Source organism: Pristiophorus japonicus, chromosome 10, assembly GCF_044704955.1.
Source record: "Pristiophorus japonicus isolate sPriJap1 chromosome 10, sPriJap1.hap1, whole genome shotgun sequence".
Taxonomy (NCBI): domain Eukaryota; kingdom Metazoa; phylum Chordata; class Chondrichthyes; family Pristiophoridae; genus Pristiophorus; species Pristiophorus japonicus.
Window position 1 is genome coordinate 109644414 of NC_091986.1, and position 27963 is coordinate 109672376.

At 42.7% G+C, this 27963-nt stretch overlaps 1 protein-coding gene across 4 annotated transcripts in view; it reads left to right on the plus strand.

The window, feature by feature from the left end:
- Positions 1 to 27963, plus strand: part of LOC139275059 (cysteine and histidine-rich domain-containing protein 1-like) — a 64935-nt gene that overhangs the window by 31120 nt on the left and 5852 nt on the right. For 3 of the 4 annotated variants that reach the window (XM_070891999.1, XM_070891995.1, XM_070891998.1), the window contains 7 exons: positions 3379 to 3539; positions 5810 to 5910; positions 9742 to 9800; positions 10820 to 10890; positions 11795 to 11900; positions 18806 to 18925; positions 21375 to 21437. In XM_070891999.1, the coding sequence (XP_070748100.1) occupies positions 3379 to 3539; positions 5810 to 5910; positions 9742 to 9800; positions 10820 to 10890; positions 11795 to 11900; positions 18806 to 18925; positions 21375 to 21437 (681 nt within the window). Of the gene's footprint in view, positions 1 to 3378; positions 3540 to 5809; positions 5911 to 9741; positions 9801 to 10819; positions 10891 to 11794; positions 11901 to 18805; positions 18926 to 21374; positions 21438 to 25986; positions 26143 to 27963 lie in introns of all 4 variants that reach the window. The other variant, XM_070891997.1, reaches the window with a different exon arrangement.

Consider the following 27963-nt stretch of genomic DNA (forward strand, 5'->3'; position numbering starts at 1 on the left):
ATTCCATTCTCCTTCCTGATTACCTGCAAACTAACTTTTTGGGATTCATGCACAAGGACCCCCAGGTCCCTCTACACCGCAGCATGTTGTAATTTTTCCCCATTCAAATAATATTCCCTTTTTACTGTTTTTTTTTTTTTCCAAGGTGGATGACCTCACATTTTCCGACATTGTATTCCATCTGCCAAACCTTAGCCCATTCGCTTAACCTATCTAAATCTCTTTGCAGCCTCTCTGTGTCCTCTACACAACCCGCTTTCCCACTAATCTTTGTGTCATCTGCAAATTTTGTTACACTACACTCTGTCCCCTCTTCCAGGTCATCTATGTATATTGTAAACAGCTGTGGTCCCAGCACCGATCCCTGTGGCACACCACTAACCACCGATTTCCAACCCGAAAAGGACCCATTTATCCCGACTCTCAGCTTTCTGTTAGCTAGCCAATTCTCTATCCATGCTAATACATTTCCTCTGACTCCGCGTACCTTTATCTTCTGCAGTAACCTTTTGTGTGGCACCTTATCGAATGCCTTTTGGAAATCTAAATACACCACATCCATCGATACACCTCTATCCACCATGCTCGTTATATCCTCAAAGCATTCCAGTAAGTTAGTTAAATATGATTTCCCCTTCATGAATCCATGTTGCGTCTGCTTGATTGCACTATTCCTAGCTAGATGTCCTGCTATTTCTTCCTTAATGATAGCTTCAAGCATTTTCCCCACTACAGATGTTAAACTAACTGGCCTATAGTTACCTGCCTTTTGTCTGCCCCCTTTTTTAAACAGAGGCGTTACATTAGCTGCTTTCCAATCCGCTGGTACCTCCCCAGAGTCCAGAGAATTTTGGTAGATTATAACGAATGCATCTGCTATAACTTCCGCCATCTCTTTTAATACCCTAGGATGCATTTCATCAGGACCAGGGGACTTGTCTACCTTGAGTCCCATTAGCCTGTCCAGCACTACCCCACTAGTGATAGTGATTGTCTCAAGGTCCTCCCTTCCCACATTCCTGTGACCAGCAATTTTTGGCATGGTTTTTGTGTCTTCCACTGTGAAGACCGAAGCAAAATAATTGTTTAAGGTCTCAGCCATTTCCACATTTCCCATTATTAAATCCCCCTTCTCATCTTCTAAGGGACCAACATTTACTTTAGTCACTCTTTTCCGTTTTATATATCTGTAAAAGCTTTTACTATCTGTTATGTTTTGCGCAAGTTTACTTTCGTAATCTATCTTTCCTTTCTTTATTGCTTTCTTAGTCATTCTTTGCTGTCGTTTAAAATATTCCCAATCTGCTAGTTTCCCACTAACCTTGGCCACCTTATATGCATTGGTTTTTAATTTGATACTCTCCTTTATTTCCTTGGTTATCCACGGCTGGTTATCCCTTCTCTTACCGCCCTTCTTTTTCACTGGAATATATTTTTGTTGAGCACTATGAAAGAGCTCCATAAAAGTCCTCCACTGTTCCTCAATTGTGCCACCGTTTAGTCTGTGTTTCCAGTCTACTTTAGCCAACTCTGCCCTCATCCCACTGTAGTCCCCTTTGTTTAAGCATAGTACGCTCGTTTGAGACACTACTTCCTCACCCTCATTCTGTCTTACAAATTCAACCATACTATGATCACTCATTTCTAGAGGATCTTTTACTAGAAGATTGTTTATTATTCCTGTCTCATTACACAGGACCAGATCTAAGATAGCTTGCTCCCTTGTAGGTTCTGTAACATACTGTTCTAAGAAATAATCCCTTATGCATTCTATGAATTCCTCCTCAAGGCTACCCCGTGCGATTTGATTTGACCAATCGATATGTAGGTTAAAATCCCCCATGATTACTGCCGTTCCTTTTTCACATGCCTCCATTATTCCCTTGATTATTGCCCGCCCCACCGTGAAGTTGTTATTTGGGGGCCTATAAACTATGCCCACCAGTTACTTTTTCCCTTTACTATCTCTAATCTCCACCCACAATGATTCAACATTTTGTTCATTAGAGCCAATATCGTCTCTTACAACTGCCCTGATATCATCCTTTATTAACAGAGCTACCCCACCTCCTTTCCCTTCTTGTCTATCTTTCCGAATTGTCAGATACCCCTGTATGTTTAATTCCCAGTCTTGGCCACCTGCAGGCACGTTTCTGTAATGGCCACCAAATCATACCCATTTGTAATGATTTGTGCCGTCAACTCATTTACTTTATTTCGAATGCTCTGTGCATTTAGGTAGAGTTTTTAAACCATGATTTTTAGTTTTGACCCCTCCTGCAGCCCCTTTATATTCATACATATTGTCCCTTCCTATCACCTTGTGGTTTACACTTACCCCAGTGCTACTCTGCTCTGTTGCCTCCTGCCTTTTGCATTCTTTAAACTGATGGCCTGCAGTTGCTGGGTTTATCCTTGCACCCTTTTCTGAACAAGGGTGTAACATTTGCAGTTCTTTGGCACCATCCTTCTATCTCAGGAGGATTGGAAGATTAGAGTCAGTAGCTCTGCAATTTCCACCCTTTCCTCCCTCAGCATACGAAAATGCATCGCAGCCGGTTCTGGGGGCTTATCTACTTTAAATACAGCCTGTCTTTCTAGTACCTCACTTTGAAGTCATTTGCTTCCTGGTCTTATGACAGGTTAGAAGTAGGATACTGATAGCATCTTTGTGTGGCAAAACATAGTTGTTCTAATGTAGCCTTAAATATTCTTAAATGAGAAGTTAAATACAGGTAACACTAATTTCAACATGAAATCTGGTCCCAGTTCTGTGCCATTGTTCTAACAGAACTAATAACAATAATGGAGTAAATTGGTACAAAATTAAACTCTGTTCTCATTGCACTTTATTCACAAAACTACTTTACTGGATTTATTTCTCTCCCTCTCCTGACACATGAGAGCATGCAGTAGGGAGCACAGATAAGAATTCTAAATTTACCAAATGCTGCTTCGTGATGACAACAGAATGTTAGCTACTAGAAATGTCACTTTATTGTGCTCAAATTTAAATGTATTTTCAATCACCAGGCCAGAGTGACTAATTGGTGTCAGCCGTGGCTCAGTGGGTAGCACATTCGCCTCTGAGTCAGAAGGTTCTGGGTTCACTCCAGGAACTTGAGCACAATGGTTTCCATTGTTACGTTCTGAGTTACGCTATTGTATAGTTAGATATTGGGCAGTATAGGCACCTTGCTCAGATCGCTTACGGAAGTGATTAGTGCCACCGTACAATGAGACCATATGCGAGACCCAAATTTGTAACAGTACCATTATGTTTTACAGAAATAGTTTGACTTCAATCTCTCACAGGCTATGTTTTGAAGGAAATCAAACAACTTTGTTGTGTGTGAAAGCTCAATTTTTTTTTTTTAGGGTTGCACAAAAGGACAGCACTGCAATGAAAGGCCCCCTGAGCCTGTCAAAACTGATGTGCATACCTCAAAAGAACTAGAGGAGAAGACCTCAAAAGAACTAGAGCTAAAACTTAAGTTTAATCAGAGCCGAAGACCATTTGAAGCAATTATAAGACCAAGGTAAACCTTTTTTCTAAAAAAAGAAAAAAAAGAGAGAATATAAACCTACCTTCATTTGTTGTTGGGAAAAGATATGCCTTTGAACAAAATTGTGATGGAGTATCAAATCATTGTGAGCATTTGAAATCTGTGTAATTGCATTAAGTTTTATTTGTATAGTTACAGTTTGTACTCCTTCTCAAAATTCTTTAGTCGTGTTCTCTACAAATTTCAGCTTCGATAGGCAAGCTTGTGTTTCCCACGAACTGAAACTTTTGCCAGATTTCTTAGATAGTGGGCCATAGTGAACAATGAGCCCTCTATTTACTGTTGGATTATGCGCTATAAATGGTACAGGTTGCCAACGTATATTCCTGATCTCCAAAATGACAGAAGACAAGACACTGATGGACTGTATAAATAATAGCTAAACTAATTTGATTAGTGATTTAATATACCTTGAAAGAACCTTATTTTTAACCTCGCTTGTGTTTTCCAAAGGTCTTTTAACTTTATTTTTTGGTTTTGTAGTAAGATTTTTCTTCCAAATATTAATCCTCAGCCTGGGTAAAAATATTCAGCTCAAGGGTTGTGACACTGAAGCAAACTTCAATATTATATTAATGAGCTACTTGTTTGGGAGTAGTTTTTTTTTACAGTAACTATTAGTTACACTTTTCTTGTGTTGGGCTAGGGACGGGAAAGGTTAATCAGGTTCCTATTTCTGTCTATTGACATTGCTGGTAAGTTAATGGGCTCAAGTTTCGGACCCCCGCTAGAACGGCGCACATCGAAGAGGCCTGCCTAATTTGTGGAACAGAAATTGCACCGAATACTTATCTCACGATTCTTGGATATATGTCGGGCAGTTTCCAGCTCGGCTCGGCGCAGCAGGAGCTGCAGGGGGCGGAGCCACAGCCCTGCGCCAAAAAGAGTGCCGGCAGCTGTGCGCATGCGCAGTAGCTCCTGGGCGGTCGGGCGACGACCCTATCCCTGGCCGAGTGGCCTGACTGCCCTTGCCTCTTCCGCGGCGGGCCCGCCTGGCATCTTGCTGGAGGCGGGCGCCGCCCGAAATCCTCGGCGGCAGGGCCCGCCCGACCGGCATCTCCTGGGGGCGGGCCCAGCCCGAGCAGCTCTTCAGCAGGCTGTTGGAGGGCTCCCGGTGCTGCGATAGGTGAGTAGAAACTTTTAATTTTTTATTTACTGATTTTTGATTTTATTGGTTGATTTATTGATTATTTATTATTTATTATTGATGATGGCTCTTTATTGGTAAAAGTGAAGTGTTTAATGCTTTGTAAAATCCCCTATCTTCCCGCTAACTTCCCTTCTCTTTCCCCCTCCCCTTTATCTCGCAACCTGCGCCTAATTTATAAAGTGTAGGCAAGGTTTTTCTGAGCATACAAAAATCGATGCTTACTCCAAACTAACTTAGAATGGAGTAACATTTCGCCGCCTAAACTTGCAAAACGGGCCTAAGTGGCTGGTAACGCCCCCTTTTGGGAAAAAAAAATTGTACTAAAACAAAACTATTCGAACTATCTAGAACTGGAGCAAACTAAATGCCGAGAATTGCGATTTCTAAGATACTCCATACTAAACTAGTTGCTCCAAAAAAAATAGGAGCAACTCGAGCCGAAACTTGAGCCCATATGAGCGGATGTTGAATGAGGACGGAATGGAGCTCTTTTGCAATGATCTGCAAACAGTTGCTGTCTAGGCTGAGAAATAGCCATTTAATCAGAATTGTTAACTTGTGGAACAATCCTTTTGAGAAGAGCAGGAAAATTTAGGGCAGGATTCGATACTATATATGCTTACTTTTTAAAAAATTGTTTTAACTCCTATTTCTAATTATAACCTATTCACACTTTTCCACTTTTTAAAAAAAAATGTTAATATATTTTCCATGTTTCCTCTGTCTTGGGTGGCACTGTCCATTCTGAATTGTATTGTATTCCAAATTGGCCTCTGGCTGTAAACTGGTTCTGGTGGTCTGTTTTCGAGTGGGCTGAGATTCGAAGACTGAAGATTGATATGATCACTTTTGACATTGTTTTTGAACTCCTAAGATGAGCCTGTTGCTGCTTGAGAGGTTATCATGTCAATGTCCTTGGTAGTGCAGTTGCACTTGGGAAAACTTGTCATGGCTTCTTATAAAAGAAATATTGGTGGCAGGTGATCTCATAATTCTGGGTCATTTCTTGTTTTAAAAAAAAACTCAATTAAACTGTGTGCACATAAGTGACAACCACAAAAGGATTGAACATGTAATTTTTTTTTCCTAATAGTCCGGATACCCCTTTGGTAAAACTGGAACAAAAGGTTTCACCGTTATTGAAGCAAGCACTAGAAAGACTCAAGTTAACTGCTGACAATGGAGCAAATAAAGGCGAGTCATTTTGGACTTTAATCCATTAATCCATGTTTATAGTTTTTATTGGCTGTTGCATATCCACCATCATCATAGGCACTCCCTCGAAATCAAGGAAGAGTTGCTTCCATTCCAAAAGCGAGTTCTCAGGTGACTGTACAGTCCAAGACAGGAATCACAATCGCTGTCGCAGGTGGGACAGACAGAAGTTGGGGGAAAGGACGGGTGGGGAGGGGAGTCTGGTTTGCCGCACACTCCTTCCGCTGCCTGCGCTTGTTTTCTGCATGCTCTTGGCGACGAGACTCGAGGCGCTCAGTGTCCCCCTGGATGCTCTTCCTCCACTTTAGGCGGTCTTTAGCTAGGGACTCTCTGGTTTCGGTGGGGATGTTGCACTTTATCAAGATGGCTTTGCGGGTGTCCCTGGAACATTTCCTCTGCCCACCTGGGGCTCGCCTGATTTGTAGGAGTTCTGAGTAGAGCTATTGTTTTGTGAGTCTTGTGTCTGACATACGGACACATGTAGCCCGCCCAACGGAGCTGGTCGAGTGTGGTCAGTGCTTCGATGCTGGGGATGTTGGCCTGATTGAGAACACTGACGGTGCATCAGTCCTCCCAGGGGATTTGCAGGATCTGCGGAGGCATGGTTGGTGGCATTTCTCCAGTGATTTGAGGTGTCTACTGTACATGGTCTACGTCTCTGAGCCACACAGGAGGGCAGGTATCACTACAGCTCTGTAGACCATAAGCTTGGGACCAGATTTGAGGGCCTGATCTTCAAACACACTTCCTCAGGCGGTCAAAGGCTGCGCTGGCGTATTGGAGGCGGTGTTGAACCTCGTCTTCGATGTCTGCCCTTGCTGCTGATAGGCTCCCGAGGTATGGAAAGTGGTCCACGTTGTCCAGGGCCATGCTGTGGATCTTGATGACTGGGGGACAGTGCTGTGTGGCGGGGTCAGGTTGGTGGAGGACCTTTGTCTTATGGATGTTTAGTGTAAGGCCCATGCTTTCATCGGCCTCGGTGAAGATGTTGACGATGACTTGTGTGGGAGCGCAAGCCCACATTTCTGAAACGCTTTGCTTCGGCTGTGTCTGGAGATATCGAAAGGGTTAAAAGTTGGAAGATTGAAGTTTGGATTAAAACCAGGATGTTTGGATCGAAACAGGCTGCTGGATGATATGGAGCCATTTAGCCATTGAAATGTGTCTTATCTGATCACTTGTGTGTTTACAGTACTTCATGGTGGGAGTCGATCTGTATGTTGAGTATTTAAGTGTAACTTGTTACTATGAATAATAATTTGATGACATTGTATGTTAAACGATCTGGTTTGTGTATAGTAATTCAGAAAGCAGTTAGTTGTGATTTCAGGACAATGCCATTTTTGATTATACATCGTCTGCATGTTAATTGTCTAAATGTACTATGCAAAGAAATAAGAGTTCACAGGCTTTTTTTCGTATAAAGATGAGTTTGACACACATACATTAGACACTACTGGAATTTCAGAAGGTGTGTGCCTCCCAAACAGCCACGGAAATCAGAGCAAGCCTTTGTGAAGTGTCTCAGTAACTTTCATACTTGGTTTGTTTAGTATGAATGTTTAAATAAAAGACCTGATCCTGCCTTTACTACAACTGAGTGTGTATGTAATTCAACGTTTAAAGCAACAAAGTGAAAAGAGCAAGAAAGCTGTACAACAACTTGGAGTTCAGTCTCTGAATGTGTGCAGACGCAAGCGTCGTCTGCGTACTGTAGTTCAACGACAGAGGATGGGACAGTTTTGGATCTGGCCTGGAGGTGACGAAGGTTGAACAGGTTCCCACTGGTTCTATAGTTTAGTTCCACTCCAGCGGGGAGCTTGTTGAGTGTGAGGTGGAGCATGGCAGCGAGAAAGATCGAGAAGAGGGTTGGCGCGATGACGCAGCCCTGCTTGACTCCGGTTCGGATGTTGATTGGGTCTGTGTTGGATCCGTTGCTCAGGATCATGGCTTGCTTGCCATCGTAGAGCAGGCGGAGGATGGCGACAAACATTTGGGGGCAGCCGAAATGGAGGAGGACCGTTCCATAGTCCCTCGCGGTTAACAGTGTCAAAGGCCTTTGTAAAGTCAAAGGCGGCCATGTACAAGGGTTGGTGCTGTTCCCTGTATTTCTCGCAGTTGTCGCCCTGTAAAGATCATGTCCATTGTACCCCGTAGTGGACGGAATCCGCACTGTGACTCTGGGAGGAGCTCCTCAGCCACAGGGAGAAGACGGTTGAGGAGGATTCTAGCGATGACTTTCCCAGTGGCTGATAACCGGGAGATTCCTCTGTAGTTGCTGCAGTTGGACGTCCCCTTTTTTTAAAGATGGTCACGATTACTGCATCTCTCAGATCTCCCAGCATGCTCTCCTCCTTCCAGATGAGAGAGATGAGGTTATTCATTCGTGCCAATAGTGCCTCTCCGCCATACTTTAGTATCTCAGCGGGGATTCCATCCGCTCCAGATGCCTTGTTCTTGAGCTGACGGATGGCCTTTTCTACCTCTTGCAGAGCTGGGGTTTTGCTGAGATGATGGTGGGTAGCATGCTGCGGGATGGAGTCGAGGTCACTCGTGTCAAAGGCAAAGTCTCGATTAAGGAGATCTTCAAAGTGCTCCTTCCAGCGGGTCCTGACTGCCTCATTGTCCTTGATGAGTGTCTCCCCGTTCTTGGCCAGCGGTGGGGTGGGACCTTGGATGCTTGGGCCGTAGGTGGACATGACTTCGGTGAAGAATCCTCGCACGTCATGGCTGTTGGCCAGCTGCTGAATCTCCTGTGCTCTCTCCACCCACCATCTATTCTTTAGGTCGCGGGTTTTTTGTTGGACCTCGGCCTTAAGCCACGTGTAAAGCTGCTTTGCTGCTCCCACATGTAAAAATGCAGGTTGTTACAAGGTAAACAGAATCAAAGGGAACTACGCCCTGTTATTTAAAAAAAAAAGTATCCATTTTCTTTTTGCTGTTTTAGCACTGCTATTTATTCTTTTGTGTTATATTGCTCACGTTACTCATGGTATGTGTTGCCTCTTCTGATCAGGTTGTTTTGGGTTCAGAAATGCCCCGCGCTTGTGATTTATTAGCTCTTGGATAAGAACATAAGAAATAGGAACAGGAGTAGGCCATGCGGCCCCTCGAGCCTGCTCCGCCATTCAATAAGACCATGGCTGATCTGATCATGGACTCCGCTCCATTTCCCTGCCCGCTCCCCATAACCCCTTATCGATTTAAGAAACCGTCTATTTCTGTCTTAAATTTATTCAATGTCCCAGCTTCCACAGCTCTCGCGAGGCAGCGAATTCCACAGATTCACAACCCTCAGAAGAAATTTCTTCTCATCTCTGTTTTAAATCTCCTGGTCATTCTCATCAAACCAGTCCTGCTGTCTCCTGGTTGACTGCCGAGCGTCTTTTCGCAAGCCGTGGTCCTGGAGGGCAGACCAAGCGCTGTGGGCACTCTGCGTCTCGGTCATCAAAGGTTGCCAGGTTATCAGTGAGGCGTTGGCTGTATAGGGCTCTCTTAGCTGGGTCTTGAGTGCCCCGATGTTGATTTTTCTGCGGCGCTGCTTCTGTTGCTGTCATTGCTTTGGGGGCTATATTGATGTTGATGGTGCCTATCGGTGGCAACATTGGCATAAGAGCAAGTTCTAGCTTCTCTTTTATAATTGTCAGTGTCTTCTGTTTGCACAAATAGGAGAAGTAGTAGGATAATGAAAATCTTAGTATTGCAATATCTTTGAGATGAATGAGAAAAATTTAATTTTCTCCTCCATCCCACCACCCTCCCCAATATTGAATACTTATATACTAAAACAAAATGTTGTATCTTTTATAGAAGAGGATAGTAATGAAGTAAAGATTGGAACCACATGTAAAAATGCAGGTTGTAACAAGGTAAGCAGAATCAAGGGGAACTATGCCCTGTTATACAAAAAAAAGTATACATTTTCTTCTTGAAGTTTTAGCACTGCTGTTTGTTTTTTCTGTGTTATATTGTTCACAGTGTGTGTTGCCTCTTCTGATCAAAGAATTAAGGGTACAGTCCAAAGTGAGCATTTGAATATAATAAAATGACACCAGGTCACTACCAAAATGGCACTGCAACAGCCTGAATTTCTTGAAGAAATTGTTACGTAGGTGATTATTTTCTCCATGAATTATGGTAAATCCTAATTCTGTGTAAGGATTTGCTGTATTTCAACAAATGCAGATCATAATTATAGTTGATATCTTCTATTTCTTCTTGGAAAATTACTAATGTGTTAGCCAAAAGGAGGCTCCAGTTACATTTTATAGCCAGATAGATATTGCCTTTGCAGCATCTTGGCACTGTGATGACACCAATATGATTTGTCTATTGTTATTCTCCCTGCACTATCAAACTGGGTTTACTCCTGGCACGTGGAGGATATTTTAATGTAAAGAATGCAAAATCTTCACTCTTGAAGATGCGATTTTTTTTTTTTTGCATCCTGAGCACTGATTCCAGTCCAACGTCTGATGTTTTAAGTACTTTTATCTCTGTTTGAATCTAATAATATTTCGCTGATAGTAAGCAATAATTGTAGTCGTGTGACCTTTATTTCACTTTACCTTGAATTTATATTGACGTCTAATCAGGTTTGCTATTAATTTAAAAGAATTGGAATGTGTTTATTCATTGCATGATTTATTTATGGGTGATTCAAGAATGCAGCCCAGTTGAATCGCCCTACATTGAAATACAATTTGGTGTAGTGTACCCTATCCATTTGCTGTTTGGTCACTATTCTGGAGAAATTAAATTTCTAATAGTCCAAACCAGAACTAATTTTGAGAAATATGTTGTCAGGAATGTTGTGTATTTTACTAACCACTTAAGCTCTGTTTTCTGATTTATATCTTCAAATTTTGCCCTCATCCATCCCCTGAAGACATTTCTAGATACAGGCAGCAATGAAGAGGTTTGCGTTTATCACAGCGGAGTGCCCATTTTCCACGAAGGGTAAGTATGTTTCCTCTTTGCTGTTTTCCATTAAAATAATAGCATAAGTTTGCTCCTGTCTCTTGACTGATATGTGAGCAGAAAATCGGTGGTTGAGGTCTTGAGGCTGATTTGTACTGTGCTTATGCTGGGATAGTATGAGGCTTGCGCAGTTCCATGACAGAAGTCTCGGAGGAAGGGATTTTAAGCATTTGGGGGTATGTTAGTATTTTCATCTTGCCCTGGAAATTCTTGTGTTGCACCATGTACAAGGTCATTGCTGGGTGCCTGTACAACCTGTCCAGGCACCCAGAGAGCACCCCTCAGTAGGTACAGTGCCGCCGGAAATGCTTTCCTGCACCTTTTTAAAGCTGTGTTTCTCTCAGCTAGGTAAATATTATTCATGTTATTTGTTTTACTTTTTCATTTTCTTTTTAGATTTGTTTTGTGCATTTTTAAAATTCTGTTTCCGTGGCACTCATTTTTATTTTTTCCCTTTTACCTGTCTGTGTTCCACTGTAATGTACAGCAGCTCCAACTGGTAGGATTGGCATTCCTTTGGGAAATTCTCATGCGAAAGAATACAATTTAAATAAACATTTTAAGACTTCAAGCTACAGTAGCCTGGGAACAGATAATTCCACTCATAACACAAGTGGGTTAGTGGACTGATGTAATAGTTCCGGTCTGCTACCAGGCTGGCACCAAGTAGTTTTAAAGTTTAAATGAGTGAGTGAGAGATACTGATAAATGTGCAGATATCAGATATTAAGGATCTTGTGACAATTCAGTACTACATGAATATAATCATATAATAAAGTTTAAGATTATTTCTCGAGTGATGACATTTTGCTGTACTATCTTTTTTTTCTCAATTTTGCAATTCATCATTTAAAATATCTGCAATTAACAATCTTTTTTCCAGAATGAAATATTGGAGCTGTTGTAAGCGAAAAACTTCTGATTTTGATTCTTTCCTGGCCCAAGCAGGCTGTACACAGAGCAAGCACATGTGGGTCAAAACCGATGCAGTAAGTCAGGCTTAGTTTTTCACTTGACGGATCATTTATAAGCACTTTTTTCTCTAGTAAAAAGGGAAAAGTGTTTCATTTCCCAACACAATGCTCATTATTAACTATGCTCAAAATATATCATAATAGGTCTTCAAACTATTACAGTATCTAGGTTTGTATAGAATACAGTTGCATTCTCTGCCATATCATACAAAGATGAACAAAATACTTTCGATCAATGCATTTGTTTAGTATCTTTATGCATCTGAAGGCATTTTCCGGGGTGTGGGGGGGCAGGAAAACAATAATTAGGACTAAACTGGGGAGTGTACATCAACCATTGAGAAAGATTTGGAGTGACTGACAGCATTTTGAAAAGATTGATTTTAAGGTCTTTCAAGGTGGAGAAAGGAGCGTTGGGGTGGAGACTCTAGGGATGGAGCTCGAGAGTAGGGCTGAAGCAGCAAACCTCTTACTAATGATGGAGTGAATTAAAGGGGGAGGAGGAGGACACTGGGAAGCACAAAAGGTCAGAGTTGGAAGATTGAAGAATGCAGGAGTTGATACAAGACTGGAAGAAGTTGCTGAGATAGGGTGGGGCGAGATCATGGATGCATTTGAGGATTTTAAATTTAATGTACTGGGAGCCAGTGTAGTTTAACGAGGATGTAGGCGATGGGTCAGCGACTTGAGATGGAGTGGGGGTAGAGTTACAAGGAAGGAAGCAGAGTGTGTAACAGAGCCAAAAATAATGGCTTTATTTTTATTGTAATAAATTTAATAATACAGGAAAGCACAATATACTGTGTACATTTAGAAAGTGCTGTTTAAATAATGTTGTGGTACAGTATGTTGAAACACTATTACACTGTGCCACAAGTATTAAGACATGATTTTCAACCACAGTGATAACTTTTCACCAACAGTGCTGGCAAGTACTCCTCAAAAGGAGAATCACCCTGGGTTACTCTTGCAATTCTCAGAGAAATATTGGCAGAGGCAGAGGCAGAGGAGAGGGTTTTTCTTACTGTCATGGTAGTTCTTGTATTTTGTGTTATGAGTATTGGAATTGTAGGTTGTCAGGATCCTTGTTTAGACTATTTTGAAGCTAAATTTCAAGACTGAGATTGATAGATTTTTTGTTGTGTAAGGGATATGGAGAAAAGCAGCTAAATGGAGTTAAAAAGGAAATGGAGTTAAGGTACAGATTAGCCATGATCAGCTTGTTGGGACTGAATGGCCTAATTATATAACAATGTACCTATGGTATTTAGCTGATCATTTAACATTAGTTTTGTATGAACATGTGGCACTCCATAATGTGCTTGTAAAAACTTAAGGGTGGATTTTCAGCTTTTGAGATTTTGGGATGGTAATGGTGGCGGGGCGGTCCTGATACGGCCTGGAAAAAGTTTACATGCTCGTCTGCAAAATTCGGCAAAAAATGAGGTTCCATGATCGGGGCATTACACAAGGAAGTTTTTGTGCCCCAGCTGAAAATCGCTGTGTTAAATAAGTCAGAATAATGTGCAGGACCAGGTTGTGCAGATGCCCTGATTTTTGCTGATTATGCTTGTAAATACTTTTGTTGATTAACTGCACTTCATTGTTGTCGAGTGCCCTGCAACATAATGTCGTCTATTGTATGGTTTTCTCTTGGTGGGGGGAGTTTTTGTTACTTTGTTGCAGTAAAATATCTGTTTGATCCTTTGCCATTGGTGTCTTGTGCATCATTCTAACGTTCACTGGAGATGTGCCTTTATGGGGGCACATATCGTGTCCAGTATTAGCTCCAACCTGAAGTTTCCTCCATTTAGGTGAACCGGTCCATCATGAGCTGGCGATATGCGGCTCTTGGCCTGGCAGCATCTCCACGCTGCCTCCCCCGTGGATGGTGTGGCTATCCAATGGGAGGCCTCGCCAGGCTCCTCATCATCATCCTCCTCCTCCTGAGGTAGGCATGCAATCTCCACTGGCAATGCCTGGCCCCTCATGATGGCCAAGCTATGCAACATGCAGCGCACAATGAATTCGCAAACCGGTTGATGGGAGTATTAAAGGCTGCCTCCAGAGCGGTCCAGGCATCGGTCTGCCTGTAGGAGATGGCATATCTCTGTCAGCACATCCTTTCAGAAGCGCAGCCTTCTCTCTCACTGCTCCTCAGAGAGCTCGAGGTATGTGCATTGGTGCCTGTAAACCCGTCGGGGGGTAAGCCGTCTTCCCCAGAGGTCTTTGGCGCCTCCTCATCCGTGGGCTGACCTGGCCAAGAGCCCTTCTTCCAGCTTGATGCCGCCTGGCAATAGCATGCAGCATTATACGCTGGCGAACTTGTAATGCCCCCATTAAATTCTATTACTGAGATAAGGACACTGTAATGGCAGATAAAACTGCCACTTTCAAGTCGGAGCTTCACACAGCATGATGTGTGCAACCATTGCAGTCAATGTAACCTGTGATGTAGGAGCCTCCTCCCTCCATTAGCCACCAATACCGCCCGCTGCACCCTGGGAGCGCTTGGTTTATCAGTGGTTTTCTGGGGCATGTGTTGAATGAGGCGTTGGAGCCTAATTTTTCATCTGGGGCGCTGCACAACGATTGACGTCATGATCTCAGTGAAACTAGAGGGCAGGGCGGTATGTCTTTGCCCCGCCGCAAACCATGAGCCAAATTTGCTGGCCGGGTGGTAAAAGCTGGACGCCCGCTGTAACGTCTAGATACACCCTTTACTGCCCCTTCGGGGTGCTAAGAGTGGTGCAAGCGAGCTGAAAATCCAGCCATAAGTGTATAAATATTCCTCAAAGATAACCTGTGCTAAATAGATCATTCGTACTTGTACGAATGGAATCCAGGGCAAAGTGGCAAGTTAGATCTAAAACTGGCTCAGAGACAGGAAGCAAAGGGTAATGGTTGATTTGTTTTTGCGACTGGTAGGATGTTTCCAGTGGGGCTCAGTACTCGGTCCCTTGCTTTTTGTGATGTACATCAATGATCCAGACTTGAATATAGGGGGTATGATTAAGAAGTTTGCAGATGATACTAAAATCGGTTGTGTGGTTGATAATGAAGAAAGCTGAGGACTGCAGGAAGATATCAATCAACTGGTCAGGTGGGCAGAACAGTGGCAAATTGAATTTAATCCAGAGAAGTGTGAGGTAATGCATTTGGGGAGGGCTAACTAGGAAAGGGAATACACATTAAATGGTAGGATACTGAGAAGTGTAAAGGAACAAAGGGACCTTGGAGTGCATGTCCACAGATCCCTGAAAGTATCAGGCCAGGTAGATAAGGTGGTTAAGAAGGCATATGGAATGCTTGCCTTTATTAGCTGAGGTATTAGCCGAGGCATAGAATACAGTAGCTGGGGGGGGGGGGTTATGCTTGAACTGTATAAAACACTGGTTATGCCACAGCTAGAGTACTGCATGCAGTAGTTCTGGTCAATACATTACAGGAAGGACATGATTGCACTGGAGAGGGTACAAAGATGATCTACGAGGATGTTGCTGAGAGTGGAGAATCTAAGCTATGAGGACAGATTAGATAGGCTGGATTTGTTTTCATTGAAACAGAGGAGGCTGAGGGGAGACCTCAAGTGTACAAAATTAGGGGGGGCTAGATATAGTGGATAGAAAAGGCCTATTTCCATTAGCAGAGGTATCAACAACCAGGGGGGCATAAATTTAAAGTAATTGGTAGAAGATTTGAGGGGAAATTTCTTCAAGCAGAGGGTTGTGAGGGTCTGGAACTCACTGCCTGACAGGGTGGTAAAAGCAGAAACCCTCACCACATTTTAAAAAGTACTTAGATGTGCACCTGAAGTGCCCTAACCTGCAGGGTTACGGACCTAGAGCTGGAAAGTGAGATTCAGCTGGATAGCCTCTTGTTGGCTGGCATGGACACGATGGCCCATAAGAACATAAGAAATAAGAGCAGGAGTAGGCCATTTGGCCCCTCGAGCCTGCTCCGCCATTCAATAAGATCATGGCTGATCTGATCATGGACTCGGCTCCACTTCCCTGCCCGCTGCCCATAACCCTTTACTCACTTATCGCTCAAAAATAACTCTATCTCTGCCTTAAATATATTCAACGACCCAGCCTCCACAGCTCTCTGGGGCAGAGAATTCCATTGACTTACAACCCTCTGAGAAGAAATTTCTCCTCATCTCAGTTTTAAATGGATGGGACCCTTATTCCAAGACTATGTCTCCTAGATTTAGTTTCCCCTATGAGTGGAAATATCCTCTCTGCATCCAGCCCCCCTCATTATCTTATAAGTTTCAATAAGATCACCTCTCGTTCTTCTGAACTCCAATGTGTGTAGGCCCAACCTACTTAACCCATAAGTCAACCCACTCATCTTCGGAATCAACCTAGTGAACCTTCTGAACAGCCTCCAATGCAAGTATATCCTTCCCTAAATACGGAGAGCAAAACTATATGCAATACTCCAGGTGTGGCCTCACCAATACCCTGTACCATTATAGCAGGACTTCTCTGCTTTTATACTCTATCCTCCTTGCAATAAAGGCCAACATTCAATTTGCCTTCCTGATTACTTGCTGTACCTGCGTACTCACCTTTTTGTGTTTCATGCACAAGAACCTCCAGGTCTCTCTGTACTGCAGCACTTTGCAATTTTTTTCCATTTAAATTATAATTTGCTTTTCTATTATTTCTGCCAAAGTGGATAACTTCACATTTTCCCACATTATAATCCATCTGCCAAATTTTTGTCCACTCACTTAGCCTGTCTATCCCGTTGCAGATTTTTTGTGTCCTCACAATTTGCTTTCCCACCTATCTTTGTATCATCAGCTAACTTGGCTACATTACACTCTGTCCCTTCATCCAAGTCATTAATATAGATTGTAAATAGTTAAGGACCCAGCACTGATTACTGCGACACCCCACTAGTCACCGTTTACCAATCGGAAAATGACCCATTAATCCCGACTCTGTTTTCTGTTCGTTAGCGAATCCTCTATTCATAGAAAATAGGTGCAGGAGTAGGCCATTCGGCCCTTTGAGCCGACACAGCCATTCAATAAGATCATGGCTGATCCTACCCTCAGTTCCCCTTTCCTGCTTTCTCTCCATACCCATTGGTCCCCTTAGCCGTAAGGGCCATATCTATCTCCCTCTTGAATATATCCAGTGAACTGGCATCAACAATTCTCTGCGGCAGGGAATTCCATAGGTTAACAACTCTGAGTGAAGAAGTTTCTCCTCATCTCAGTCCTAAATGGCCTACCCCTTATCCTAAGACTATGTCCCCTGGTTCTGGACTTCCCCAACATCGGGAACATTCTTCCCGCATCTAACCTGTCCAGTTCCGTCAGAATCTTATACGTTTCTATGAGATCCCCTCTCATCCTTCTAAACTCCAGTGAATAAAAGCCCATTTAATCCAGTCTCACATATGACAGCCCAACCATCCTTGGAATCAGTCTGGTGAACCTTCGCTGCACTCCCTCAATAGCAAGAACGTCCTTCCTCAGCTTAGGAGACCAAAACTGAACACAATATTCCAGGTGAGGCCACATTAAGGTCCTGTACAACTGCAGTAAGACCTCCCTGCTCCGATACTCAAATCCCCTAGCTATGAAGGTCAACATAGCATTTGCCGCCTTCACTGCCTGCTGTACCTGCATGCCCACTTTCAGTGACTGATGAACCATGACACCCAGGTCTCATTGCACCTCCTCTTTTCCTGATCTGCCACCATCCAGATAATATTCTGCCTTCGTGTTTTTGCCCCCAAAATGGATAACCTCACATTTATTCATATTATGCTGCATCTGCTATGAATTTGCCCACTCACCTAACCTGTCCAAGGCACCCTGCACACGTCCTCCTCACAGCTCACACCGCCACCCAGTTTAGTGTCATCAACCTGGGGGCCAAGTGAGATCAGACAGTATGTAACCTGGGCTCCCAGTGAGATCACACAGTGTGTAACCCTGGGGCACAGTGAGATCAGACAATGTGTAACCCGCGGGCCCAGTGAGATCAAACAATGTGTAACCCGGGTGGGGGGCGGGGGTGGTGGTAATATATTCATGCTGATATATTACCCCCAACCCCATGAGCTTTTATCTTGTGCAGTACCCTTTTAAGTGTCACCTTATCGAATGCCTTCTGGAAATTCAAATATACCACATCCACTGGTTCCACCCTGCTCGTTACATCCTCAAAGAACTCCCAACAAATTTGTCAAACGTGATTTCCCTTTCATAAAACCGTGCTGACTCAGCTTGATTGAATCATGCTTTACCAAATGTCCTGCTACTGCTTCCTTAATAATGGACTCCAGCATTTTCCCAATGACCTATGTTAGGCTAACTGCTCTATAGTTTCCTGCTTTTGGTTTGCCTCCTTTTTTAAATAGGGGCATTACATTTGCTGTTTTCCAACCTGCTGGGACTGCCCCAGAATCCAGGGAATTTTGGTAGATTAGAACCAATGCATCCACTATCTCTGCAGCCACTTCTCTCAGGATCCTAGGATGTAGGCATCAGGTCCGGGGGACTTGTCTGCCTTTAGTCCCATTATTTTACCTAGTACTACTTCATTAGTGACAGTGATTGCATGAAGTTCCTCCCTACCTCTAGCCCCTTGATTATCCACTATTGGGATGTTTTTAGTGTCTGTTACCGTGAAGACCGATACAAAACGTCTCTGCCATTTCCCTGTTCTCCATTATTAATTCCCCAGTCTCATCCTCCAGGGGACAAATATTTACTTTAGCCACTCTCTCTTCCTTTTTATGTAAATAAGGTTCTTGTAAGTATATCTATTTTCACTATAAAATGGGGAGTACTTTGAACAAAAAATATTTGCCCTAAACTTTCACCATTATGTAAGCTGCATTTTTGTACTTTTATATGCAGTTAGCAGATGATTCTATTTTTTTTTTTACAGGGTAATAAAGTTGTACCATGCCGACATGATTGGCACCAAACTGGAGGACAAGTCATAATTACTATTTATGCCAAAAACTCTATCCCAGAGCTGAGTTATGTTGAAGCTAACAGCACAGTGGTATGTGTAACTCTGTTATAGATTTACAATGACCTGATTTAAGTAAAGTAATATTGAAAATGGAGATCAGCTCGACTATTAAAGATGTTGTCTTCTATAGATTATTATATTTCACAAAAGATTACTTCTCCTAACTTTACAATCATATTGATCCACGTCACTACTCTTATTACAACAAATTCAGGACTGGTATTATTTACCAGACCTATACCAGGAGTCAATATGTAAGACAATTTACCACTTAAGAACTATCGTATTACAAAAATTGCTTTAGTGATGGCTCTGTTTCAAGTTGAGCCGGAAATAATAGAGAACATTCCAACTTCCTAATTTCAGTTTCTTAAATGCATAGCTTAACATGAGATGTGTGATAATCTTGGAGAATATCCTGTTTCTATGTAGTATACTGCCAAATGAAATAAAAGCTGCTTCAGTAGTTAAGATTATTGAGTACCTCAGCTTTCACTACAGAAATCATCAGACAGTAAGACTTTTTGAGAGGTATGTATCCTGCTATGTACCACTTGCTTTCTTTGGCCCATGCTGTGACTTCTTGCATTAAAAGAGTGAAATGAGCAATTTACTTGCAGACCATTGTTACACCTGGCTACCCCTGGCTACATGCAGGAGTCTCCTAAAGGATAATGTCCATCCGATTTTTCCTTTCCCTACCTATTCTGCATGGACTCTGTTTTGTGTCTCTGAAGCAGCATGGCAGAAGCTAGAAATCTAGTGAAATGGGGAAATCAAAACACTATTCTGTGGGGGTGAGGGGGGGGAAAACTGTTTTTATCCCATTTTAATAATGGCAAACTGGAACTGAGTTGGCATCAATTTGTAGTTCTAAACAATACAAATACTTGAGACACAAAGCCTGCCTTCCTGGTAAGGTTCCCAAAGTTAATGGCAGACAAGTATTGAACTGTATTGGCAGAATAAAAGATGCCCAGTAAGGATATTTTTAAAATGAAAATTCATGCATAAACAGTTATATTCATATTAATATTTTTAGCCCAGCTAGCTTTATTCCATTAGATAGTAAATATTCTTAAAACCACTTCATTTATGATCATAGACTCCATAATATGATACAGGACAGAGGAGGCTATTTGGTCCATCATACATCTGTCTCTTTGAAAGAGCTATTCAGTTAGGCCCACTCCCCTGCTCTTTATCCATTGCCCTTCAGATTTCCCCCTTCATGTATTTATCCAATTCCCTTTTGAAACTTATTATTGAATCTGCTTCCACCACCCTTTCAGGCAGTGTATTGCAGATCATAACCATTCGCTGTGTAAAAAATGTTTTCCTCATGTTGCCTCTGGTTCTTTTGCCAATTATCTTAAAATCTGTGTCCTCTGGTTACTGACCCTTTTGCCAGTCGAAACAGTTTCTCCTTATGATGCAGGTCCAGGAGGAGGATTAGAGTTAGGCAGCGGGCATATGTTCCTGTCACGTGAACGTTTAAGCAGAGAAGGAAAATGTAACTTTCATGGTGACTTTGATACTGAATTGAACATACAAAGAGGGAGCTTTTCAATAAACCACTGATCTCTCAACTTAATGTATAAATGTCTACCCAATACTGGCAATGAATCTAGTAAATGGGCAAAATAACAGTCATTAAAATTATCAAGCAGGTTCAAATCTTGGATCTATACAACTGAAGTCTATTAACAGGCATCTTGCACGAAGTAAAGTTTTCGCATCTGTTAGGTTATACTTTTTAAGCAAAATGAGTCTGGAATTACATAAATTGGTATGTGAGTAACTGTTCCAGTATGATTGCGCAATCTGCACTATGCCCTTGTGCAGTAGAGACAGACACTAATGATGACATTTGGAATGATATTTTTATTCATAGGTCTTTTTTAGCTTGTATCTATACATTTATAAAATTAGGCACCTGTTTTGCAGACCTTTACAAATGTTTCTCAGGACACCATGAAGCACAAAGTGCCTGGCCCGAATAGCTCTTTAAACAGTGGCACAACTGACATTGGGAACTCCGATTTGGGGATCATATCTCCATTTCACCACTTCATGCATTGATGCTACAGTTTCATTTTTGCTCATGTCTAACCGTTATAGTCAATAATTGCACAGCCTATTCCTTATTAAGGAGAGTTCTTAAGCACTCTGAAAGAATACCTAAATTCAGCGCACTTGAGTTACATTTCATTAAATGCAGTTGCTGACCTGAGAACATCTTGACAAGAGAGTCTTGTGTGTTACTAAGAGTATGTCATTTGACTGGTTGGTACAGTACCTTGTTTATATTGACTAGCTTCCAATCAAGTTGGAATTGCATGCCAGAGTTGCATCACTCTGAAGCAGAAACTATCACTGCATTCTCACTGACCTTTTGAAAATTGAATTTTTTTAGAATGTGTACATTCCAATGTATTCTAATGCTACAAATTGATACAACTTTTTTTTTATGTTACAGCTGAATATCCACATTTTATTTGAAAAGGAAAAAGAATTTGAACACAAAGTGAACTTGTGGTGTGTAAGTATAGATCTAAAAGTTTACAAGATTTTCAGGTGCTATTACATAGGATTCTATAGGCCACCAGAAAATTATGGAGGAGCAAATTTGCAGAGAAAGTACAAGAACTATAGAGTAATGATAATGGGGGACTTCAACTATCCTAATATAGGGCTCAAATTTCCCCAACCCTTTTTCTGGCACCCTCACCCGAGATGTGCCACTTTTGTCTGCCTCCAAGCGTGCCGAAAATCTTCCTCCTGATTCTGGCCGCTCCCCAGCCTCTCCTCAGTGGTGGCGTAGCGTGGGCCAGTGGATTGGGGGCGGAGTTCAGTGCCGGGACCTCTGCACATGTGTGCTAGAGTCTGCGCACATGTGCAGTAGCTCCTGGCAGGCCGAATCTGAGTGTGTGCTGCAGGCTGTGTGGGAGGGGTCAGAAGCACGCCGTCCCTAGCCCTGGCCGAATGGGCTCCCTCGTCGAAGGCCCACTGCATTCCCTAAGGTAGGACATCTATTTTTTATTATTTACTGATTGATTGATTGCTTATTACTCTGGTCTTGGTGCTTTAGGTGCAGGGTTCCTTCTATTTTTTATTAATTAATTATTTTTGTGCTTTGTGCAAATGTACTTTGTTTAGTGCTTGGTGCTTTAAATGTATTTATGCTTCGTTAATGTTGTTGTGAAGGTGTTTACTGCTTTGCAAGGTCGCCGCCCCCCCATCTCTGGCTGCCTGCGCTGATTTCTTAAGTCACCGCAAGGTTTTTCTGAACGTACAAAAGTGCCCACTTACGCTGGCCGAAGTTAGTTTGGAGTAACTTTTAGCTGGCTAAACTTGCTTAAATGGCCAAAACAGGTGTAAATGGCTGGTAACGCCCCCTTTTGGAAAAAAAAAACAAAACTTAAAAAAAAAACCTAACTAACTCACTTACACTGGCGCAAATTAAATGGCCAGAATTGCAACTAAAAAGATACTCCAGAAAAATCCAGTTGCTCCAAAAAAAAATGGAGCAACTCCTGGGGAAATTTGGGTCCATAGACTGGGATAATGTAAAGGGAAGAATTTCTGAAGTGTGTGTTCAGGAGAACTTGATCAGTATATTTCTAGCCCAACAAGAAAGGAGGCAGTGCTGGATCTGGTTCTGGGGTGTGAGATAGGTCAAGTGCAGCAATTGTCAGTAGGTTAACATTTGGGGAACAGTGATCATAGTATCATAAGGTTTAGATTAGCTATGGAAAAGGACAAGCAGCAATCTAGAGTAAAACTACATCATTGGAGGAAGGTAAATTTCACTGGGATGAGAATGGATCTGGCCTGAGCAAATTGGAATCAAAGATTGGCAGGCAAAACTGTAGTGGCTGCCTTTTAAAGAGGAAATTGTTCGGAACAGTTGAGGTACATTCCCACTTGGGGGAAAGGTAGGGCAACTAAAGTCAGAGCTTCCTGGATGACGAAAGAGATAGAAAGTAAGATGAAGCAGAAAAAGAGCTCATATAACTGATGTCAGGTCACGAATACATCTGAGAAACTGGCTGAATAAAGAACGTTCAGAGAAGAAATGAAAAAGAAAATAAGAGGGGCAAAGAGAGGGTATGAGAATAGAATGGCAGCTAGTATAAAAGATAATCTAAAAGTCTTCTATAGGCATATAAATAGTAAAAGGAGGTGTGAGGCCGATTAGGGACCAAAAAGGACAGCTACGCATGGAGGCAGAGGGTATGGTTGAAATACTAAATGAGTACTTTGGCAGCATCTTTCTTGGTGAAGACAGATGCAAAGATATAGTAAAGGAGGAGGTAGAAGAGATACTGGATGGGATAAGAATTGATAAAGATGAGGTACTAGAAAGGCTGGCTGTACTTAAGGTAGCTAAGTCAACAGGACCGATGGAATGCATCCTAGTGAAGGAAGAAATCGCGGCGGTACTGGCCATAATCTTCCAATCCTCCTTCGAAACAGGGGTGGTGTCAGAAGACTGGAGAATTGCAAATGTTACACCCTTGTTCAAAAAAGGGTGTAAAGATAAGCTCAGCCACTAGGCTGGTCAGTTTAACATCGGTAGCGGGGAAGCTTTTAGAAACAATAATCAGACAAAGTTAACAGTCTCTTGGACAAGTGTGGATTAATTAAGGAAAACCAGCATGGATTTGTTAAAGGTAAATTGTGTTTAACCAACTTGATTGAGTTTTTTGATGAGGTAACAGACTGTTAGAGGGCAATGTGGTTGACGTGGGGTACATGGATTTCCAAAAGGTGTTCAACAAAATGCTACATAATAGGCTTGCCAGCAAAGTTGAAGCCCATAGAATAAAAGGCAGTGGCAGAATGGATAACAAATTGACTAAGTGACAAGAAACAGAGAGTAGTGGTGATCGGTTGTTTTTCAGACTGGTGGAAGGTATATGTGGTGTTCCCCAGGGGTCAGTACTAGGACCACTGTTTTTCTTGATGTATATTAATGACATGGATGTGGGTGTACAGGGCACAATTTCAAAATTTGCAGATGACACAAAACTTGGAAGTGTATTGAACAGTGAGGAGGATAATGATCGATTTCAAGAGGACGCAGACAGGCTGGTGGAATGGGCGGACATGTGGCAGATAAAATTTAACGCAGAAAAGTGCGAAGTGATACATTTTGGTAGAAAGAACGAGGAGAGGAAATATAAACTAAAGAGTACAATCCAAAAGCGGGTGCATGAATAGAGACACCTAGGGGTATATGTGCACACATCGTTGAAGGTGACAGGGCAAGTTGAGAAAGCGGTTAAAAAATGCTTACGGGATCCTGGGCTTCATGATTAGAGGTATAGAGTATAAAAGTGTGGAAATTATGATGAATCTGTATAAAGCACTGGTTCGGCCTCAACTGGAGTATTGTGTCCAATTCTGGGCACCGCACTTTAGGAAGGATGTGAAGGCCTTTGAGAGGGTGCAAAAAAGATTTACGAGAATGATTCCAAGGATGAGGGACTTCAGTTATGTGGATAGACTGGAGAAGCTGGGGTTGTTCTCCTTGGAAGAATCCATGCACAGGCATCTTCCACCCTTCACTATGTAGTTCGGGACCTAGAATGTCAGGTTCCTCTTTGAAACACCTGTGAACTCATCCCTTTTTGGTGTGGAAGCAGGTCATCCTTGATGCGAGGAACTGCCTAATACTTATACTCTCCTTGGAGCAGAGAAGGTTGAGAGGAGATTTGATAGAGGTGCTCAAAATCATGAGGTCTGGACAGAGTGGATTGAGTGAAACTGTTTCCATTGGCGGAAGGGTCAAGAAACAGAGGACACAGATTTAATGTGATTGGCAAAAGAACCAAAGACGACATAAGAAAATACTTTGTGGTTCGGATCTGGAATGCACTGTCTGAAAGGATGGTGGAGACAGACTCAATCACTACTTTCAAAAGGGAGTTGGATAAGTACCTGAAAGAGAAAAATTTGCAGGGCAAGGTCGAGTGGGACATGCTATGGTGCTCTTGCAGAGAGCAGGCACAGGCATGATGGGCTGAATGGCCGCCTTCCGTGCTATAACCATTCTATGATTCTATTGAGTGATTGCACTGACTTTGACTATCAGAAATACCTATTTTCTGTGATTCAGTTTAAAATGATGCTATCATCATTTCCCTTTTGTAGAATTCTAAGGATTAGTTCCCTTAGAATTAGGACTGAGATGAATTCAGTCATGGTTCTCTGCTCGTTGTTGGTTTCAAACTTGTCTACAACAGTAGGATCTGACCCATATAATGATTCCTGGAAAACCTATACAGGTGCAGCGTCCCGAATCCTGAATCCTCGGGACCAAGGCCGTTCCGGATTTTGTGTTTTTCCGGACTTTGGAACGTCTTTCTGACGTCACAAATCCAGAAACACCCGAGCCCAGGTTCGGGTATTTCGGAACATCAGAAAAGAGGGTGGGGGTACCTGCTGAGGAGCTGTTCGGAGCCCGCCGAGGAGGTGTTTGCGTTAGGCACGACCCCGCTGAGGAGGTCGTCATCGCGCTGGCCCCGCCGAGGAGGCTGTCGGGCGGGCTGGCGAAGAGGCGAGGCCCCGAGGTCGGGCAAGGTCGTCCGGTCCGGATTCCGGATGACCCTGCCGCGAATCGTCCCAGATTCTGGAATTATGGATTTTGGACGCTGCACCTGTATATGCTATCTAATTTCAATTAAGTTAATACCTCCTATGCTGTTTTATTACAGTTGCTTAATTTAAACTATTGAATAGTTAGAATTTTGCTCAAGCAAAAAAAAATACTTCAATTCCTGATCCTAGCTATACTTCTAGTCCCGTGGGGTCACTTACATGCAGGAGCTGGGCTCCAGGGAGTCGTACTAGTATAGGGATGGAGACTTGCTTTTACAGATGAGATTTTTTCATATCAGAGCCTGCTCCTCCAACCTCTGAACATTGAATGACGGGGCCTAGCAAGCAGCCCTTGAGTCTGCCAATCAGAGCGCAAGCAGAGGATGGAGGCATACGGTTTATGTAGTTTGCTCCAACAGGCCTGCTTTTCCAGAAAATTGTGGTAAGATGGGGAGGCAGTAAGTTGCTCTCTGACTCCATTCCAGAACCAACAAAAAATTAGCGGAGGTGGCAGAAAACCTAGGGCAATGTGTTATAGAAGAGAAAATACACATTGGGGAGCAATGAATATGCAGGTGAATTGTAAGGAGCTTGAGCTAAATTCCACTGTGTGCCTACAGTGAATTGTCTTTCGACAACAGGTTGGTGATCATTTGTTTTAAACAAATCCACTGAAGTTTCTGTTTTTTGCCTTCAACATTGTGTTCAATGACATATCTATCTTAATATTGCCTTACCTGCATAACCTGAACTTCCTCGGTGTGTACATTCAAATACGAATTACAGCTGTTGCTTCTGTTACTTCTATCTCCTTTTTTTGTTCTTCTCTTGACCCCTTGTAGACCAGTATCTCCTGACTCCTGCCATTCCTGTCATCCAGTCATTCCACCTTTTGTTTATTTCCTTCTCTGGTATATTGCCTTTAAATCCCTACCCCAAACATCACAATTCCTTCACCTTCCTACTCCTGCCAATGTTTCCAGGCTTGAATTACATAAGAACACGAGAATTAGGAGCTGGAGTAGGCCGCATGGCCCCTCAAGTCTGCTCTGCCTTTCATGGCTTTAACTCCAATTTCCTGCCTGATCCCCATATCCCTTGATTCCCATAGAGTCCAAAAATCTGTCTGTCTCAGCCTTGAGCATACTCAACGATTCAACATCCGCAGCCCTTTGGGGTAGGGAATTCCAATATTCACAACCCTCAGTTAAGAAATTCCTCCTCATCTCAGTCTTAAAAGACTGGCCCATAGAATGGTACAACACAGGAGGACATTCGGCCCATCGAGTCTGCACCGGCTCTTTCGAAGAGTAATCCAGTCAGTCCCACTTCCCTGCTCTTTCACCATATCCCTGCAATTTATTCTCCTTCAAGCACTTAACCAATTCCATTTTGAAGGCTACTATTGAATCTGTATCCACCACCCTTATCGGGTAGTGCATTCCAAATCCTAACCACTTGTGTAAAAACATTTTTCCTCATGTTGCCTCTGGTTCTTTTGCCAATCACCTTAAATCCGTACCCACTTGTTATTGACCCTTCAGCCATTGGAAACAGTTTCTCTATCTAAACCCATCATGGTTTTAAACACCTCTACCAAACCTCCTCTTAGCCTTCTCTGCTCCAAAGAGAACAACCCCAATTTCTCTAGTCTAACCACGTAACTGTAATCCCTCATCCCTCGAACCATTGTAGTAAATCTCTTCTGTACCCACTCCAAAGTCATCACATCCTTTCTGAAGTGTGGTGCCCAGATGGGACAATAGTCCAGCTTGGGCCGGACAAGTGTTTTATATAGGTTTAGCATAACTTCCTGGCTTTTGTACACTATGGGCCCGATTTTCGGCTTTTGGGGTTTTTCGGCGCAAACTGGCAATACGTGAAACTTCCTGTTTTCGCTGCATTACTGTTTTTAGGCCGAACTTTCGGCCTTTACGTCTGCACCAGGAGACCATTGGTAAGAACATAGGAAATAGGGGCAGGTGTATACCATTTGGCCTCTCGAGCCTGCTCCGCCATTTAATAAGATCATGGCTGATCTGATCATGGACTCAGCTCCACTTCCCTGCCTGCTCCCCATAACCCTTTATTCCCTTATCGCTCAAAAATCCCAGCCTCCATAGCTCTCTGGGGCAGAGAATTCCACAGATTTACAACCCTCAGAGGAAATTCCTCCTCATCTCAGTTTTAATTGGCCAGCCTCTTATTCGGAGACGATGCCCCTAGTTTTAGTTTCCACTGAGTGGAAATATCCTCTCTGCATCCACCTTGTTGAGCCCCCTCATTATCTTATGTTTTGAACTCCAATGTGTATAGGCCCAACCTACTCAACCTAACTTCATAAGTTAAACCTCTCATCTCCGGAATCAACCTAGTGAATCTTCTCTGAACAGCCTCCAATGCAAGTATATTCTTCCTTAAATACGGAGACCAAAACTGTACGCAGTACTCTAGGTGTGGCC